The sequence below is a fragment of the Siniperca chuatsi genome, linkage group LG23 (assembly GCF_020085105.1).
Source record: "Siniperca chuatsi isolate FFG_IHB_CAS linkage group LG23, ASM2008510v1, whole genome shotgun sequence".
NCBI lineage: Eukaryota > Metazoa > Chordata > Actinopteri > Centrarchiformes > Sinipercidae > Siniperca > Siniperca chuatsi.
Window position 1 is genome coordinate 18,198,009 of NC_058064.1, and position 20,789 is coordinate 18,218,797.

Here is a 20,789-nt window from a genome sequence, read left to right on the forward strand (position 1 = left end):
TTCAATTGGACACAGACAAAAGCTCAGCATGTTGTTTGCTCGTGTGACACCAAATACCATTTATTAGGGCTTTACAAAGACTACAAAATCCTCCAGATGAGTTAAATCACTGTCTCTGTCTATTTACATGATATGTTACATACAAATGTACAAAATATAAAACATTTAAGGACAAATGTTTCACCCAAAAAGAAGAAAACTTTCTCTCAAACCAGAGTAAATGCTATGGTTTTCAACTGAGATGTAACTGCAAAGTGTTAAGTGGGAAAAATGACCAGCTGATCATCAACACTATGGTGTACACTGTTAACGGTGTCAAAGTTCTGCTAGCTCGGGAACTAATGGCCTACAGCAGGAGTGTAGAGTAGCTGACAGGGTGAATTGTGGGAGATCTGAGCTCAGGTTTGATACATGGGTGTAGGTCTAGGTACAGAGCGACCTGTTACCATGGTAACTACCCCCTTACCATGCAACTACACACCCTTGCAGACACAAGGCTGGCCAAGTTGGCCACATATATGTTCGAACCATCAGAGGCTTGGCTGCAGAGACACGTGTGAAGCTGAACACAGGTAGGATTGAAGAGGATAGGATTGTCCTGAGGTTGTGACAACATGACTTCTTGGTCTATGATGGGCTTTGACTGACCATTAGCACCTGTTGGTTGTTGGTAAATGTATACAGTACGGTGTCAGGTCAGCTTCAGTGCCTCGGGCAGCCGGCAAGCGCAACGTGGCGGTAAGCTTGGGTTAAAATGTCCAGAGAGGAAGTGCTTCTAAGGACCAACAGGCATTCCTAAAGACGGAGAGGATCCAGAGAATATTATGGCAGGATGGGGGAATACCGGAAAAGTGCCTATTTTTTGTTCTCAGTCTGTGATTTTAGTGAGTTAAAAAACAGTTTTTTTACTGTACACCGTATGCCTCCTGCATAGGCAAAACATCCAATCACCACAAGACACACACCTGTTTCTGACAGCGTGTTGAGTTTTTGCATTTCTTTTTTTTTTCTCTCTGTTTTCAAAGTACAATAATTTACTCAGTGGGTTAAGCATATTGTAACATCAACAGGGCAGAATGCATCTTTGATTCACTGTGCAAGACTTAAGTATTTACAACCCACCCCAACCTCAAAGTGTGCAAAACCAACCCACTTGTTAAACAAAGAGAGGACAATCAAAATTCAAAATGGCTTCCGTCCAATACACGCATACATAACTTTAAAGGTCTCTTCTCAATGCATCCCCTTTAAAAAGCTTCAAAACATGCTTGTCAGGCTAGAAAACCCAAAACAGTTTGGTTGTGCTCCTGTCAGTTCAAGTGAGCCCAGCTCAACTGGGCAAAAAACAACAACTAAAAAATACCCCACCCCCTTTTAAATGTTTTTACAATATTGGTCAGCTTTAAATTCAACTTTATATTTCAACTGTCAGAAACAAGAAAGTACGGTTTGGAGGAAGAGGGAGCGACAAAAAACAAAAGATCATCATCATCCCACATCAGCATCCCTTCTTCTCACTATAGCCAATGGGAGCAGAGGATGCCTCCCAAACTTTTGCACATTTAAGGCAGTGAGAAAGCACCAGTATCGTTGTTCCCCTATTCAGCTCTTGGGCTAATTTGCATTTGAAAATACTTTGGATTCCTTTTTGGTACCTCGTGGATCCCAGATGGGTGTAGATGCTGAACAAGACTATCAAATGAGTACCAGAAAGTTGCAAGCAGGACACTGTCGGCTTGTATCATTCAATTCAATATTACTGATATTTTGTTGATTGATCAAACAGTGTCATACCTCTGATTCATATCTGTTGGAGTGAAGGCCCTTGAAATTTTTCAAAGTCAGTCTGCTGCTTTCTTGTTACTTTGGGAATTTCCCTGTTGCAGCAAACCCCACCCGCTTGTCCATGCAGGTTGACGCAAGTGTCACAGGAATTCAGCTATTTGCAATTAACTGTTCGCTAAGCTCTGCCCCCCTTGGTAACTGTTGCTATGCCTGTCAAGCTTTCCATTCTTGCACATATGCAGTTTACAATGATAATGATAGCATGTTTGCCACTCAAAATTCGTGCTAGATTTTGAAACAATATGTCCTTGATTTCAGACAGAGGTTAACAAAAGCAGGCTTCCCATTTCTAGCTGATGGGCATCAGAATCAGAAATACTTTATTGATCCCCGAGGGGAAACTCTTTTGTTGCAGCTGCTCACATCAGTTTTGTCGGCTGACATGATAGCTGTTGCTGACAGATTTTATCAGCTGGAGCTAGCTTTCAGCTTACGTTAGCTCCATGAGATGGTTGAAAATGGGGTTGTTGGAGTGTAAACCTTCCCGAATACAATAAAGAGCAGGTTTTGGAAGTAAGTAAGCTAGTTACCCGATCACGCTAACGCTTGCAGCTAACGTTAGATGCTATTGAACCTATTCCTTATACTTTTGCTATTGTGTTTTTGGTTTTGGAAAGGCTAAAGAAGACACCACCTCCAAACTCTTTAAATGATGAGTATCTCTAGAACCACATCTCCATGCACACCACTTTAACATCCAAGCTTTACAGAAGTGCTGTGCAGAGTTACGGTTGCTAATGATTGGACAATCACTGTGCAAGGGATGGGTTTAGCGAACAGTCAACTGATACAGTTCTGTGATGCGCTGCCTGCTCTCATGGTGCATTCTAAGCTAAAAAAGTGACAACAGGCTGTGGCGTGTGGAAGGCCAAGAACAACTTAATCTAAGTTTACAAGCATGGTCAGCTGTGCATTGTGATGTAGTCTCTGTGCGCGTATGTATGGTTCTGTGTGTGCACATTTGGCAGTAAATCAAAGGGAAACATTGGCACTCCATCTTTTTCTTCACAGTAGCAATGTGGCTGGATGACGCAAAGACAATGCGCTTCCGTTGTGGCTGTTGTTGGCATGCAGGGCAGCGAGGAGCGACTTGGCAGTGCCTGACACTGAGGAGGCTCAGGGCAGGAGAGCAGCACCACGAGGCTCAACTGCCGACCGAGCAGGAGGCTTGCGTGCCGTATGCGTATGTTATGAAAATGGCATTCTTGTGACCCTAGCTGGGCTCAAATCAACCACATCTGGTGCCATCTTGGAGGTGCAAAATTGTCTTTATGTTCAGAAAAGGCAAAGACACCCAAATAAGGTGATATGGTGGTAAACAATGAGACGGAAAAGTGTCCCTTAGCCCTAAATCTACTCTAAAATAGTAACTTGTGAGGAGCCAGTTCAGTTAAAAAGCTGGTTATTGATTATTGAAGCACAAAAACAATCAGATGGATCTGTGACGAAACTCATTTGTGTGTAAAGAAAATCTATTTACAGCCAGTTTTCTAAGAGCTGAGAGCCTCCATTGTGGCCACCAGAGGGCATTACATCACCTGCAAACACTACATCATTCTCCTCTTACTTGCCTCCCTCAATAGGTGGGGTCAGAGATCAGGGTCCCAGGGTGGTATAAATAGTGCCTTGCTCAAGGACATTCTGGCAGGCTGGATTGTTGGTCACATGGGGGCTTGAACCAATTAAAGTCTCTGATTAAAGGACAGTGTCCTCCTGCTGCCTGTGTGTAAGTGTGTGTGTCTGTGTGAGAAGCACCTCTGTAAACAAGGAAAGACATAACTCCCCCCAGCCCCCCCACCCCACCCCCCACCATTGTAAACATCTGAAGATATATCTGGGATTTAACAAAAAAAAAAGAAAGAAAGACAAATCCAGTTTTGTCACGTCAAACTCTTGGTTTTCTCTTTTTTTCTGACATGCAGATTGACACCCAAAGTTAAAATAATGGTGTGATCTGTGGCTCATCATGGCTGAGCACAAATGTGATTTACTCCTTGGAAGTCAACTTCCGAGGAACTACTGTCCCTTCTCAGACACGTCCTGCCTACACATATATGAAAAGTTGTATTCTAAAATGTTATACATGAATGACTAGCTGACCTTACTATTTAATGTGTTTAAAATATAACAGATCCAACTTGTATGATTGTTTATCATTTTGACCACTGAGGACCAAGTTGGCTACTGCTCTTTAAAACATACAATAATTTGATTTAATATTGCACCATTGTTATGTAAAAATAGGTGTTTTCTTTCAAATGGTTGGTATACCATTTTGGATAGTAAAACTTTTCATATATCATACATCTGTGCACTATAGGGGTGTCTGGTAGCGACCAAGGGGTGCGGTGTCTCCCAGCGCAGCTCTTGGTCTCATAGCGCTGACTCCAGCGAGGAGTCCAGCTGGTCGTCATGGTGACTGGTGCTGTCGCTGTCGCAGCTCTGCGTGCTGGAGTAGTTAGCCGCCTCCTGCAGTCGTAGCAGCATGTTCATCTGAAAACGCAGCAAACAAACAAACAGAAAGACATACAGTATAAAGTATAAGCAAACAGATAATGCATACACAGACATACTTAAGTTGTTAAAGGTGTCTGTAGCCCACCTACAATTTTGTTTGGCTTTTAATAGCAATATCTTTTAGGTTTACTAATTAATTGTTTTAGTTTTTTGTTTTTTGTTAACACACACTACACGTTTTAATCGGCCTTTCTACACAACCAGAACCTGTGACTTTAATTCTCACACTGTACGGATCAACTGACCTGCAAGGTGGAGCTCACACTGAATGTAACTGACAGTTCCAATAAAATTACTTCAAATAAGACGACTGCGTCCTCAACAATGTTGACAAAACGAGAGAAAGACCGCAGTATTTTGTGCTATTCTACAACGAACGTGCGTCGCAGTCTCTGTCATGGCATGTTTTGAGGGTTGAAATATGTATAACTGAATATCATCAGCATAGCAGTGATAAGATACATCTTCAAAACGCCTTGTTATCTGCCTAAGATCAAAAACAGCTCTGAACACAATTACATCTTTTAAGTATATGTGTGTACTGTAATTTCTCTTTTCTGGTGAATAACTTATGTTCAGCTTTCCAAGTGTAAAGGAATTGCTGGTTCTCAGATGTCAACATTTTTTCTCGTTACACCCATAAACCCTTGTGTTTTGATGTTTCTTGTAGCTCTCCCTCTTACCTTTTTTATGTTATGTTTATGTTGTTATGTTATGTATTAGTGCAAAAATACCAAGTAAGTAGACCAACCACCATACGTAAACCACCTATTAAAAACTAATTACTCACAAACTTTGTCTTACATGTGGTAAAAACCTTGCGACAAATCACCACAATAAACTGCAGAACTTCTCATCCCTGCAACAGAGCTAATGGTCTAAATAATGCAGAAGTGCTTCTGCATCTGGTGCATTGCTTCAAGTGTTCCTAAAATGAGCCTCGGCACACCTGCGTGCAAACTGATCTCGCCTGGACAGGCACACACACACACACACACACACACACACACTTGCTAAATCAAGCCAGTTGTTTTTGGATGACTACCCTTTAATTCCTCTTGGGCTGCAATAACCCACCAAATGGAAATGAATTATCTCTCTCTTCTCTTCACTTCTCTCTCGCTCGCTCTCTCTCCCCTCCATGAATAGTTCACCCTCCTGCGTGTGTGTGTGTGTGTGCTAAGGTTGTTTACAGGAGCCTGTACCACCTAGCTACTTTACTAGCTAGAAAGCCAAGGTAAGACTCATCCCAGGTTTCTATGGAAACGAGCATCCTTGAATTGAATAACTTTATGAATCTGCACCATGTATATAGATATATATTTGAATTACTGAATTACATCATTTGGTTTGGGTCAAAGTTCACATGTGGAGGACAGGTATTTATCTCCATAGCTCACGATTTACTACTATTGTTTCATTTCTTACATTGGGGCTATTATAATTAACTTTGTTGTTAATTGTCTTAAATGCATATACATGAACTAGAAGCTCCTTAATGTTACAGAATAATCACTAGAATTGTTTTGTGTATGTCTTCCTCACCAGTGGGTCTCCCTCAGTGTCACTCTGAGACACCTGCTTGGACGAGGCTCCCTCCTTGGATGAGCTATAGCCTTCGTATCCCACGTCTTCCGGCCTCAGTTGGAGCAGCGACTGGCCGTCCTGCTGCAGCGAGGCGGCGTTCCATGGATACGTGTCGCTCACCCACTTGGATGGATCCTCCCATGCTGCTCTTTTGCCGTATAGCTGCAGGTGTGTCGAAGAGGGAGAGGAGGTATGAATGGTGTGGAGGAACAGACATGAGTAAGGAAAAAATATTCAAAACAAATATATTTGCTTTTTGATAAACACAGGGAGAGAGAGGATTTCTTTTATGTTGAATTAATATATGTGCATCTTGTGATGTGCCAAAGAGTTGTGTGAAGGGAAATAAAAATCAGAGAGTGGTGATTGTCATTATCTTCTCGGTGTCATTACTCGTCTCATATCATTTAAACAGCTGTGCCAGGCACAGTGGTGCATGAAGAAAATGGCCGACTGACTTAAGTAAAGCACTTCAAATGTAAAAGCCATTATAAGTAATACCCATTATGTAGAATGACCCCTGTCAGTATTGTATTGGATCATTATTATTGATGCATCAACATGTAAGCAGTACTTTAATGTTGTCAAGGTGGAGCTAATTTTATCAGCTTTATATACTTTTGGGTAATTTAACTGTAACATTGCATCATAATTTATAAATTGATCATGCTTTGTATTTAAAAAATAATATATAAAGTAACTAGTAACTGTCAAATAAATGTAGAAGAGAAAAAAGTACAGCATAGTGGAGTAGAAGTATAAAGCAGTATAAAACTGAAATACTATAATTGTACTTCAGTACAGTACTTGAGTAAATAAACTTAGTTACTTTCCATCACTGTAAGTGGGAAAATCTTTTTTGTCCTGGAGGTTTAGAATAAATATGAAGAAATATATAAATGTTAAAATTTGATCACAGTGCTTTCTGTGCATAATGATCCACGGTTTTATTTTAAACGGTGATCCACATAGAAACATATCCACTGTTACTGACTCTGTAGCACAACAAAGGTGAGCAATGATTTTGTTGCCTTTTGTTTCACCCAAGATATTAATACGGTTTTATTTATTTCAATCTTGTTACACTGACATGCTACAATAATGCCATAATATAATCATCAGAAAAATCTAAGATAAGTCATTTCAGGGTTCCACCTCCCTCTCTCTCAAGGTTATACTGTACACAGATTTGTTGATAACAGTGCAAATCTATAAAACTGTATCTTCTATTTTGATTAACCAATATGGTGAAGTGGATGCAATGACTTATAATCTGTTCTTTTCAAAAGAATTGTTGGTAACTTTAAAATCTTGTTGCCACTTAGGCTGGTGAGAGTCAGTTTTGCCAGGACGTACCTGAAGCCCTTCCCTGACAGCCTCCAGCAGGTAGGGCACCAGGGAGTAGTTCCACAGGTCGGTGAACCAAACCCGAGAGCCTTCTACATCCATGGGACAGGACAGGAAGAGACGGGGGCCTGTTGGGACAAAGGAGCCCAGATGATGAGTGTTTGTTGGATGGAAGATGGAAAGACTAAAGACACGGAGCAGACTCTCAACACACATGTTGCAAAAAGAATGGAGGCACAGGAACATCTAACAGGGTTACAGGGCCATTGAATATTGCTTGAATTAAAAGTGTAAGTGAGTGTTCACTGACACTTTTAATTCAAGCAATATTCAATCATTGAATGTTTCATTCACTAATAAAAGACTCAATATTAGTGTGTTCAGTAGACAGACACAAGTGTGTGTGTGTGTGTGTGTGTGTGTGTGTGTGTGTGTGTGTGAGACTGACCGATGGTGACATCGGAGGAGCTGTGTGCCTCCAGGAAGCTGTTGAGGTGCTGCCAGGTCTTAGGGATCCAGTCGATGATCTTAATCAGGTCATTGCTGCGCATGTTCTTATGGATCTCCGTCTCTATCAGCTTCCGCCGCAGGAAACGGCCCAGGAACCCTTTGACCGGCTCCGTGTGGTTGGTGCACAGCACCCACCTACGACGGGACAAATGATCAATGGTGAAACAGGAGCAGAGGAGCCAATAAATCAGCTCAGCATTAAACCAGATGTCTCATCAAAGCAGATGATGAGACTTCTACCATCGGAATAAAGAGTTTTGGGATTATTTCACTTTACTATAATAGATTCATATTAAATTCATGTCTGGCCCATGATAAGCCTTGCTTAATGACTTTATATTTGCCAAATCACCGTCTAGTCAAACATGCCAAGCAGAAATGATCCTCACTCTGAAGATGCATTATAGTCTATTAATTTTCATTTAACAAGGCTAATTATCCAAGAGATGTGATTACAGCTCTCCCTGTGGAAGGATGCATTTAGATTACAATCAGTGAGAAATAACATGTTGACAGAGAACTGAAATCAAACACATTATCTGACAGGTGAGATGATGCAAAGCAAATAAAACAACAAGTAATTTCTCTGTGGAACCAATAACATTTGTACACATTGCAAACAATATAATATCACAATATGATGAGTAACTTATAGAAATGTACACACCATTTTGAGAGACAGTACCAGAGTTCAAACAGTGACATTTCTGTCAAGGCTGTGGTTAAAGTGTGTGTCACAAACCTAAAGTTGTGGTGTAGCTCTAGGTTAGGAGAAGAGGAAACTCCCTGGTTCATGGTCCCGATAACATAAGGGCTGGATGGAGACAAAGACAACAGCACACATTCACAGTCACAACCAAGCTGCTTCACTAAATAACTGCTGTTGGGCCAGTAATGACAGGCACCAGAGTGGCTTCTCAATTTGAGATACAGACTTTAAAAAGAAATGTGTTTTCGGCATTGATTTTCAATACACTGCATTCCGGTCTCACCATTTGTGGTACTTGCAATTGAGGAAGCCGTTGAATATGTCACTGAGGGAGCCAATGTGGTGGAGGTTGTCCAAGATGACCACAGTGGGGAGCTCTGTGTCTGTCTCCTCAGAGTTACACTGCTCTGCCAGGTTGGACAGGTACTGACGCAGGTCCTGGGGAAGAAAGCATTAATGGGTTTTCATTTGCAGGCAATATTTTGAATGTAAAGGGCTTGAAGTGGTTTGATAGATCATATTGCTCCCTGTATACTATTATTTGAGTCCCTACTACCTTTTTATTTAACTATAACTCTAGTTATTTAAATGAGAGCTAAAAACAAACAGCCAACCTTTGACATTTACTGCTTACAAATCTGTATGCTAACTCCTGTTTAGCCTTTTCTCCCTCTGGACACACTTTTGCTACAGATAACTACAAATGGGTAAAATTATCTTTGACTGCTCCTAACATCAAAAACAGCTACTGATGCATGTCACATTCTGGAGCCCATTATTTAAATGATAGTATATTTTATTATATGTAAAAATATTGATATCTCCTTCTATGCGCACACATCAGGAAAATCTCCTCTGGGTTGTTGAAAAGCATTCTGGGAGATTTAGATTTAAGTCACTAAATTGAAGTACTGTGGATAAGGCAGACTGGCTGAGAGTGAACACACACCAAAAACGTAAATGCAAAGAGAAATCACTGCCACAATGCACCGAAAATACTAAACTGCCATGTTTGAATTCCTGTTCCTACCTTGCTGGAATTCTGGTCCACGTTGAAGCTGGCCAGGTTGTGCTCGGTCACCTCCTGCCCCATCTGGCAAATGATGTACTTGGCCAGCTTGGCGGCCAGGAAGGATTTGCCGGTGCCGCTGGGTCCTGAGAGGATGATGCGACGATGCTCCATCAACAGGTTGAGGTACCGCTGGATGATGGGCTTCGGAATCAGCGCGTCGAACACCAGGCTGTCTATACTGTTCTCCTTCACACCTAGGAAGAGGAAGCAAGGAAGGAGGCAAGGAATAGGATGGAGAGAAGGAAGAAAAGAATTAAATTAAAATTAATGTAGTTGTATTTTATATTTGACTGTTTAAATGAGGTATTTCTCTACTCTAAAACACTTTCCTTGAGAATCCAAACCTGGTTTCTACATCGGCTGTAATCCAGAAATAGAAACTACTTGTTTCCTCGCTGCCATACCTTTGAGGTTGACCTTGATGACATTGTTGTCGCCCACCAGGTAGCCGCAGGGCAGCAGCTCAGGCACTTCGGAGGCGTGGGAGCGAACCACTTCGCCCATCCTGTAGCAGACAATGCTGTCTGAGTTGAGACCCAGGCTGGTTAGAGGGTCCACCCGAAACACATACTCCTGCGGAGAGGGAGGGGATAGAGGACAGTGGAAAAAAGAACTGCGCTATTGATCATGCTTAAATATAGGCTGTGACAGTGGAGCTTGTTGTGTGTATCTGTGTATCTTACACACTAACTCAGATGCAGTTGGTTTGATTTCATGTTAAAGCAACAACCTTTACACACAAAGCCCAAACCAGTTGATGATGGTGCAAATAAAACAAAAACTTTCTTCTTTCAAGGTTTTATAATCTGTTTTATAATGTATTAGTTTCTATAATTTCATATACCTTGTGAAAGTCGAGCAGACCACAACACTGTAAATAAATGAATGTACTAACAGTAATGGAGACAGTGTGCAGGAGTTTTTTCATTTTTATTCAGGTTGTAGTTTCCTCCGATGCACCTGTCACACATTCAGGTGTGCAGAGATCTTTTCTATTTTTTTGTAGGTGCGTAATTCTCTTAAGTTTCAGAAGATTCAACTAAAAAGAAATATGCCTTCATCCATGGGTAGGATGTGGAATACAAGATCCAATTCCAGCCACTCAAGTGGAATAAAACACCTTTGATAAATATGGGCCTCTGTGTGGCTGTATGGATACAGCACTTGTAATGAGAGCGCATGCCTTACTCTCTTTTTTATTTGTTTCATCTCAAAAGTAGCTGTATTTTAAATTAAATGAATGTCCAGTAATTCCTGTTAAACACCTCTTTAGGATGGGCACATGACAAATCATCAGAGGGAGATCAGTGCAGAATTTTTAATTCTTATGTAGGCATAAAATGCTACATTATTATTTGCAAAAGTATCCAGCTGATTAACAACTCCGTTTTGTGTCCTTGGTACCTGTACTCTGACAATTCAACTACCATAAAATATTTAGACAAACATTTCTCATGGCAGACATTTTGACTCGACACTGGCATGACTTACTGATAAACCTAAATGGAAGGGACCATCGTTAATGTTATCAGTTACACCTGTGCTTTTCCTGCTACGACACGTCAAATAACTGACCTGAACCTATGAGCAATGGTCTGTTTACCTTGAAGAGGCGTCGAATGACTCCATCCAGGACGTCCCACTTGGTTTTCCCACTCACACCTATAGACCCAATCAGGTACTCCTGGCTTTGTTTACCCTGAAGAGTTGTCAAATTCATTAAAACAACAGGTGTCTGAACAAATAAGATTACAGGCAGAAGGAAAAGAGAAATAATCTAAAATCTACATCCACTAACCTTGGTGGTGTTTGGCCCGCTGCTGATGGTAACCACTATTCGCACATTTCGGCCCTCTTTGCGTAGATTGCCCTCGTAGCTGTCATCTAGCAGAATATCTGAAAACAAAACTTTCTGTTAAGAAACACAACCAACTTTAATCTAACAGAGCCTTGATTCATGATAAACAAACTCTCACTCTGCCTGCTGGCAAATTATAGCTGGAAATGGACAAACAGACTCCAAAGTAAAATATAGCTAATGGGTTTCTTTCATGTCATAATTACTTTAACATTTAATCTTTGTTTTCATACAGAGCGGTACTAGTGAGTGCACAGAATGATAATGTAAGAACGACTGTTAGGAAATTAATTAGTGTACAATCTAAGGGAGAGAGACAAAGATTTTTTAGAAGAATAAGTCAAGATGGGATATCTTTCAATAGGAAGAGGTACATTTGAGGTATTTGTTGAGAGTTGAACTGAACTGATTTAGTCAGTAAGAGGTTGGGACTGTTGATCACAACAGCAGTGGGACTAAATCACTAACTAACCAAGAGAGAAATAAATGACTTGTGATTTTCATCAATTTAACAATGCATGCAAAGAAGCAGAAGGGACTAACATCGCCTTACAGCAGCATGAAACCAAATCAGACACCCAGCACATTTTTATTTGTGCCATTCTGCACCAACAGCGACAGAACTGAAGGCAAACTGATTTGAAACAGAGTTGTTTGTCTGGTCATCGGTTCACAAATATCACAAGTGGTCATCTCTTTCAAAAGATCGAATATCTGGAGGCTGAGTTTGTTGAGTTTCAGATTATCAACTTTTTCTTACCTTTATGGCCGATCAAAGAGCTTCAAAATTCTCATATTTTATCAGCAGAAGTTTTCACCAAAACCACTGAAGTTCTTCTTCTCTGAATTTTGGTTATATCTATACCTGGCTTTGCTAAGTTAACACGTTTTATTTAAACCTGCAATAACAGATGTAAACATATCACTGACATATTCACCTTTTAAGTTGATATGACGAACTTGTTAGCAAACAGTTATTTACACATCCAATAGACAAGAAGCAACATTTTCATTCATTGGGAGTTGTGTTTCTGGCAACCTGGAGAATGTAAGTCCAATATTAACTTCTTTTAGCTCTATTTTTGGTCTCCACCAACTCCTGAGAAATATATGTGGCTCTTTAGCTGCTAAAGGCTCCACTATGCTCTCCAGCTAGCCACTAACTTTGTATGTCTGGCTATTGTTTGGTGCTGGACAGATAGTGTACAGTGGGCTTTTAAAGCTTTTTCTCTGAACAGCTGCCCAAAACAAAGCTATGAGAGCGGTGAGAGTGAACAAAAACAGTAAAGCTGCAGGCTGGGGAACCAAAACAAAGAGCCCAAAGAAGCTACAATGTTCTGTGGAGAACTGCAGAGGCAGGTGATAATTCTCTGTGGGTTTGTCAATACGAGCGACAGCTTTCACATACAAGCAGTCATGTGATCTATTGTTAATATGAAAATATTGATTATAGCAGCTTTAACTATGAGGGACTACTACTATCACCGAGTGCAAAATAACAAACAATACAAAAAAATTGAGTACACTCAAATTTGTCTGCAGCCGTGTTTCTACTTTGTGCAAGTTTGACTTATTTGTTTTGTTTCCTGCCACCTTTAACCTTTGACAACAACCACAACAGCTCCCTCCATAAGTCTCTCTTCATTGTCATTACCCCAGACTCCATTTTGGAGAGGGAAGGGGGTACTTTGTATTCGGCTGGCTTCCCTTAGCTGAGGGCTCTGTGTTGCGGTGATAACGGCCCGTTGGCCCACTCGTCTTCCCACGCGTCACTGCTGTCAGCTCATCCCTCCATCAATTAATGAGGGCCCAAGTCCTCTGAGAGAGCTGCGCCTTCTATGTTAATTACAGGACAAGTGAGAGGGACAAAACTCTTTCACTTCTCAGACGGAGCAGGCCTGGAGAGATTTTCAGCATGTATGTATGTGTGTGTGTGTGTGTGTGTGTGTGTGACACACTCCTGCTGTGTTTTGAGCCCTCGCAGTAGAGAGAGCGGCTATTTCATCATTTCATGCGGCTCCTCCGGATCATTTCTCTCCGCAAACACAATTCTCCGACATTTATTGAGGCAAGTATGGAGAGAGCTAATCCAACTTGATGCCACAGAAAAAAAACTTCTGCCCTGAGAGTTGCTGCAGACCATAAAGTGTGTCCTACGGCTTAACTAGACATAAGAACATGGCACTTACAATGCCATACTTGGAGGTTTAATTCTTAATAGCTGAATGCACCTGCCAACAGTTTTGAAAGAAAACAAGAGCCGACTTCTCCTTCTGAAAACTAAAAAATGTTTCTGTTGGTGTTCTGTTGAATACTCAGTCCTGATTGGCCACTGAAAGCATTCTGAGATGAGAGTGATGAAAGTCTATTTCACTCACTTCCACCACTCCAACACTTACTGCTCTCACTTCTCAGAAAAAGGCTGCTAACACTGACTTACACAAACACTTCACATCAATGTGTTGCAGACACCAGAGCTGACACTGAACTGACCTGACATGATGGTGTCAGTGATGTTCAGGTTATTGAGCGACAGCCCCAAAGACTGACGCGAGGAGGATGAGGAGGTGCTGGAGGTCTCGGAGGGCGGCCGGGCCGTCTTGACGGGCGTGGCCGTCGGCGTGGCGTTACCGCTGGACTTGAGACGATCGTTCTCCGCTTTCAGAGTCTCAATCTCATTCTGTTTATTGACAAAAGAATGAAAATTAGACAAAATCTAACAGAAACTGCATTCAAAGACTCTGGTAACACTGAGTAATAGTCTGCTCCAACAGCAGACGGTCATTTTCCTGCATTCAGGCTGGCCACTGTTGTTATTCTGAATCAGAATTTTTGGAATTATGGGCTGTAAGCAGCTTTTTGATCTTCAAGGCTCTTTTTGTACTGAAAGGTAATTCTCAGATAAGGAGCCTTACATGATCCCCAGATCTGAGAGGAGACTACAGGCTTCTACAGACAAGGCAATCCACATCCACTTAACTGAGACATTTATGGTGATATTCTTTGAACATGTGCTTCTTTTAAGAATATGAGATGACGCAGGGCCTCTGAACATTATACTTTGAACTGATGGGTGGCATCTCATTGCAATACATCAATAAGAATTCTAGAAATAAATCAAATACCTGTGTTTGCAGAGAGAATTGTATCTTTGTATTCAGCTTCATGGGCAATTAATGCATGTTCACCTTGACAGCTTATTTAAAATTGAGACAATGACAATTCATTTATTAATTGCCAGTTTTGGATAATGTAGCATGCTGGCTTAGTGTGCTTTGTGATAGCTGGAATGCTACCTGGCAAGTCACACAGTATCCTATTTTTTGTTTCGTATAATGTGTTTATTAGTGAGCTTCAGAGGTGCTGATAGGTGGATTTGTTACCTTCCAACCAAGCCTGCCTAGCTGTTTCCCGTTTCCTTTGCTTACGCTAAGCTAAGCTAAGCTAAGATAAGATAATCTAACCGCATGCTGGCTCCAGCTTCATATTTACCGGACAGACATGAAAGTGGTATCATCTAACTCTCGGCAAGAAAGCGAATAAGTGTATTTCCCCAAATGTCATACTATTCCTTTGATACTATAAGTAAAACTGATTTCCTTACTGTCATTAACTGTTACATTTTTATTTTTGAGCGTGAAACTGAACTTTGCTGGGTTTAGAGGCGACTGGGAACATTAGTTCCTCCTTTAGTTCCTGAGATGAGTTCTTCTGGTTCCATAGTTCCTAGAACTTATGGGTTGAAAAGGGGCTATAAGATTTTCCTGACCACCCGAGGAGAATGAAGGCCTGAAATGATACCATGAGCTATAATTTAATAGCTAACCTGGAACAGCGTTAGGTGTACAGATACAGTATGAGAAGCTCTGTGTTAGTCAGTGTGTATTTGTCTTAGCGTAAAATCAGCTAGTTTGCCTTCAGCCCTTCTGGCGCCCCACTGGTGCCCTGTCAGCCATCCACTAACCCACTGAATGCATTGTTAACTTCCTAACTGGTTGCTGTCATGTTCTAGTGCCTTTAGGGAGGAACACACCACTTTAGCTCAAATAAATTGGACAGACAAGTTTTGCCTGTCTGAAAAAAAAAAACTGTAGTACAACCAAAGATATTTCTTTCTCCATGAGATGCAAGCAGGGTATAAACATGACTGATGGCAAGAACAAATCCTTCATGTTTAGCAAACAGAACTAAAGTCAATTTGAATTAGATATTTAGATATGAGTTCTTCACCACCATGATCTCCTGACAAATGGGCAATTTTGCATGTTGTTCCAGTTTGACTTGTGTCAAACATAAATAAATGCCTCCAGGTCAGTCAGCGCAAGCTTGACCTGTGTTTAGCCGGAGAGTGTGATTTCACCTGCATGCGGTTCATGGCCTCCCGGATCTGATCCAGGTGGTGGGCGGAGCTAAGCGCCTCCAGGCGGATGTCTGTCAACTTGAGCTCCTTCTCTCTCAGCTCGTTCTTCAGCTGGAGGACGATTTCAGCTTCGGCTTCGGTGCATTCGCACAACCTGTAACCGGGATTACACACAGGGAGGAGGAGGGGGTCACCTCAAGGGTTATACTCACACAATCTGAAGAGAAAAAATACACACTTAAAGGAAACAAGAGAGCTGAAGTTCACAGGGAAGCTGGAGTCAGTGGTGAAAACCGCACAGGCAGGTACAACATGGAGGAACTGGGACACTTGGGACAGCAAATCCTTCCCATTTACAATACTCATTTACTACTCATACTTATTTACTGTCTCCGTTTTTTAGAAGAGCAACCTGATAGGTCAAAGACATGTTGTGGTTCCCACAATGCTTTGCTAGTACAATGAACAACTGTAGTATAAAAGTTGCAGTTATATTGAAGGCCTTCTAGTGTTGGATATACAGTAGGTGCTGTGGTAGCAGTTCCAGCATCATGATTCAGTTATTTTCATAATAAACAGGCAGAGAACTAATACAATAACTAGAATTAGATGCAATGCTATTTTGCTAAGTCAAAACCACAACAAGAATCTGTCACACTCGTGTAGTTCACTGTGTGAAATTCAAAAACCGACACATCCACATGCTCTGCTCCTGAGAAAGCCACGTCAGCATTTAAAAAAAAGGAAATTATAACTTAATAAACAGCACAGGAGATGTGCACAGTACATGCATGCTTGTTGCTGGTAATATTATAATAATAATAATATTATAAAGAGTACGGTCTAGACCTGCTCTATAGGAAAAGTGCAATGAGATAACTTCTGTTATGAATTGGCGCTATATAAATAAAATTTAATTGGTTGGGGAAACGGCCACATGTTGTCCCTTTTGCAGTGACATAGAGCCACTTTGGTCTGATATGAGTAAGAAAGTTATTACTGCTTATTTTTTCACCCCTTATTAAGCCTACTGCTACTTTTCATGAACTGGACACTCCTGGTCCAGTCTGTGAACCAGAGAGATCATCACCTCCGACATGCAGAGGTGTTTATGGCATTAAGATGCAGAAGAAAGTCACATCAACACACCATACTGCACACACACTCCCTGGGAGCATGCCACACAGTGCCTATTACCGAGATCTGTGCTTGTAGACCATATGACCATTTTGCTTTTTCTTTGGTGTCCAAATGGGGGAGGACTTGCTATCGCAAACACACTTGCTACAGCAGGTGGAGAGGCGTTAAAGAAAAGGATGAACAGAGAGGTCGGAAAAGAGGTAAAAGAAAGGTGAGGTGAGGATTAACAGACATTTGTGAAAACAAAACAAAAAAATAACAGTGAAAAGGATTTAGACTTAGAGAAGAAAAGGAAACAAAACAGCTAACCGTGTATGTTTTTCAATTTGTATGCAATGATATATGCAAGTATGTACAAGGGGAGAGAATTACCTGTGTATATATGTATGTGTGTAAGAGATGCATGTGTAAAAACTCACTCTGTGGTGGAGGGCGAAGAATGCAGCGTGGCGATGCTGCCTTGCCTGTTGTCGTGCTGTAGTTTGGGCGAGGACGGCAGCGAGTCGGTCATCTCCTCCATCTCGTCATGGGCTGACTGGGATTTGGTTTTCTTCTTGCTGAACGCCTGCTTGAAGGAGCTGCGCAACTGCAAGACAGACACAAATACACAGGGGCAAAGACGTCAATATCGCCACCCACCAAGCTCTACAATCACAACATGTGAGTTCCTAAGAGATAGGTTCTGCTGACATCACATCCTGCCAGATCAGGAAGTCACTCCGTGCTGTTTCCAAGCAACAGTTACTGTCTGGTTTAGGTAAAGAGGGAGGCAAAAAGCAAGGCCGTAAGTAGAGATGGAAATGAAAGAAGGAGAAGGGGGGACCAGGCTTTTTAATGACCCTAAAAATGAAGGCTAAACAGGCAATCAAAATGAACAAGGGAGGAGGAAAAGGAGGAGGGAGGAACAAGGGGACAGGGGCAGGGGAGGGTTGCCGTATCCATGCTGACGTTTCCAGAAAAAGGGAAAGAAGAGGTTGCTCTGAGAGGGGAAGAAGGAGGAATGAATAAGGGAGCGAAGGAAGGGAGGATGGGGAATAACCACAGCACACATACAGAAGACACACTGGGAGCCACTGACCTGAGCTGGAATGGAATCAGCCACCTGAAGATGCAAAACACACCCAACGTTAAGCCACACAAACACACACTCCTGCTAACTTCATCCACCTACCACAAACCCTCTGCTTGATTAAAGCTAAATGCTGCTAATGTGTCTGATTTACTGAGCACTTTTACACCTTTACGACACTTGAGAATGAGTCCATGTGATTTCAGTGTAAATCCTTTGTAAAAGTAGTATTTCCCTTTTGCTCGTGACATATTCCATAATACTTCCTGCAGTGATGCTTTCTGTCCTATGTGACATGCGCCTTGAGGGAGAACTATCTTGAGTTGTAGGTCTTTGGGCATTTGAGAGCATTTTTTTTTTACAATTTGGGTTTGGGGCTAAGATTAGAATTGGGATTAATTGAGGCAAAGTTATCATTAGGTTCCCATGCTAGGAAAACATATGTTTTTATATGGTAGTTTAGTGCATTTTGTTTACAATTACAGAATATGGCACAAACAAGCATAGACAGTAATAAGCATGTAAGACAACAATCATGCTAAACAAACCATACAAACACAGTACTTTCATTCAATGTAAATTCAAATAAAATGAATTTAAACATTTTAAAACACTGTCCAGTGCATTCTGGGAAAGGCTCCAGCTCCCCTGCAACCCCGAGCAGGACCAGCAGCTATAGAAAATAAATGGATGGATTTTTACAACATATATCATTCAGACAGATTTTCACATACATGACTAGTCATGTAATGTTAGTGTTAAAGGTTGACCCTTCAATTACACTCACAGCCTGCATGTTTACAGTTATGGGTGTATGCTGAATAATAATACAACACTTCCACAGGGATGTCAGAGGTCAGATATCTACAGAGAAGCAACCCTGAGTCCGTGTCCTGCTTGAGGCCACTTCAGCAGGTCAGATGCTTGCAGGCACAAAGTTTCTGCCTTATTGAAGGACTCTACCTATTCATTACGCCATCCTTCCGGTGTCACTCTGTTAGCATGAGCTGCTGCTTTTCTGCTCCCTCTTCAGGTTACTTCTCAGTAACCTTAGTTCAACTTTATTCATGTCTCCACCCATGTGTGCACCGAGGCAGAATTTACACAAATGAATAATTAATTGCTTCTTAAATAAGGAATTGATTTGTATTCATGGGCCCGACTTTTCTGGGGGTCTCACTTAACATGGCAGGCTAGGGTGTCACTCTCAGCGGTGAACTTTTGGGTTGTTAGCATGCATTTCATTTCAAGGGCAGGCGTTTTGCATTGCAGTAGAGACTGAAAACTGGCTCTGGCTCTGCACTCTTTGGCTGCGACGGAACTTCTAATATGTCATCTGTCTGACTCAGGGGGCTGCAGCAAATAACAGCTCTCCAGTCAGGGACACTGAGCTGCTATAGTAGAGTGAAGCAAAGAACAGTGAAATCAGAGAGAAGGGCAGAGAGAGAGGAGAGAGCTTTATGGTTGTGGATGTGCATTTTTAGATAATATGGCTTTTTTTGCCTTGATTTGTGGGTATTTGTGGACATAGTCCTCAGTAGAAAGGGAAACAGGAGACTGGGATTGCATAAAGCAAATGTCCGAGGCTCGATTGCAACCCCAAAGCAGGTGCAGGTACATCTTGGACACTTATGCAAACTAAGCCACCAAAGAAACCCAGTTTCTGTTTCAAAAAGAGACAGAAGTTAAAGTGAAGTGTGGAAGACTTAGAACAGAAATAAAGATGTATCCCGTGTCTTTTTAGACCTTCAAACTTAACCAAGTCTCGTTAGGTAACTGAGGGATTAAGAGCCCTCAAAAGCACTTTGACGGTAGATGTTGAGAGAAATGAGTGTTTCTCTTCTGCCCAGACTTTCCCACTTGACACAGAGATTCAACCAGCACTTCTCTAAAATCTCGGCAGCTCTTGCCCTGGTTTCAAGCTAAACTGCAGTGTCTATGACGTTAGTGGCAACGTTGCTTCTTTCCAACCTAATTTACATGCTGTTGCATATGAAGTTTGAAGTGCGTCTCAAACAATAATTGCAGGGTGGTAGACTCCTCCGCTCGACCCTCTGTTAGCCCTCACCACTGGATGGCACCTCAGCCACTCAGCTGACACCTTCTCAGCACAATAACCTAGAAACGGGGATATGATGGGAGACTGTGATGCCATTAAGCAAGAGGTGAAAGCGGTTTTGCAGATGACCTATGGGAATCTGAACGTGCTCTGCCTCCAACCTCCAAAGTGTCCAAACACCAAAAACACTTTTAGATCATGAAGTCAAGTGACTGGTATGAAATTGGACCAACCGATTATTCACAGGCTTAGTCACTTACATAGCCCCGCAAACACCCACTTTTCACACCAATTTCACAAGGAATGAAAGAAAGAAGAAGAACGGAAATACAAATCATAGCAATAAAAAAAAAAATGTATTACCATTTGGGGCAGAAATTATCATACTACTTGTGATTTGGAGTTTTTTGGAGAATAAAGAGGAGTTGCAACCAAACCCAGCATATGCAGGTATATTCAGAATATTCAACAACACATTCTACCTCAACTTTTAGGCATTTAGCTGATTTTGAAGCTCTTTCAGTGGGTGCAACAGTATAATAAGCTTTATTTCATAGAGCCACGAAAATGCCTTCATTTATGTAAAGAAGACATTTAATCTTTTAATGCAGACATATAGAGTATATTTGAACTAGCTTAACTGCCACTGAATAATTCACGTTTTTGAATTAGGAGTCTTTCCCCACCAAATCCCCCTCCTAAAAGGTAAACGGACT

At 41.5% G+C, this 20,789-nt stretch overlaps 1 protein-coding gene across 16 annotated transcripts in view; it reads right to left on the reverse strand.

The window, feature by feature from the left end:
• Window positions 1-31: 31 nt before the first annotated feature.
• Window positions 32-20,789, reverse strand: part of nav3 (neuron navigator 3) — a 336,822-nt gene continuing 316,064 nt past the window's right edge. For 10 of the 16 annotated variants that reach the window (XM_044186959.1, XM_044186957.1, XM_044186952.1 and 7 more), the window contains 15 exons: window positions 18,024-18,047; window positions 17,365-17,531; window positions 17,003-17,089; window positions 15,806-15,959; window positions 13,939-14,125; window positions 11,386-11,483; window positions 11,191-11,286; window positions 9,992-10,160; window positions 9,546-9,781; window positions 8,799-8,953; window positions 8,549-8,620; window positions 7,745-7,941; window positions 7,306-7,424; window positions 5,908-6,111; window positions 32-4,338 (listed from right to left, as the gene is read on the reverse strand). In XM_044186959.1, coding sequence (XP_044042894.1) covers window positions 4,219-4,338; window positions 5,908-6,111; window positions 7,306-7,424; window positions 7,745-7,941; window positions 8,549-8,620; window positions 8,799-8,953; window positions 9,546-9,781; window positions 9,992-10,160; window positions 11,191-11,286; window positions 11,386-11,483; window positions 13,939-14,125; window positions 15,806-15,959; window positions 17,003-17,089; window positions 17,365-17,531; window positions 18,024-18,047 — 2,085 coding nt within the window. In that variant the 3' untranslated portion in view covers window positions 32-4,218. The remainder of the gene's footprint in view (window positions 4,339-5,907; window positions 6,112-7,305; window positions 7,425-7,744; window positions 7,942-8,548; window positions 8,621-8,798; window positions 8,954-9,545; window positions 9,782-9,991; window positions 10,161-11,190; window positions 11,287-11,385; window positions 11,484-13,938; window positions 14,126-15,805; window positions 15,960-17,002; window positions 17,090-17,364; window positions 17,532-18,023; window positions 18,048-20,789) is intronic. The other 6 variants (XM_044186953.1, XM_044186950.1, XM_044186954.1 and 3 more) reach the window with 3 other exon arrangements.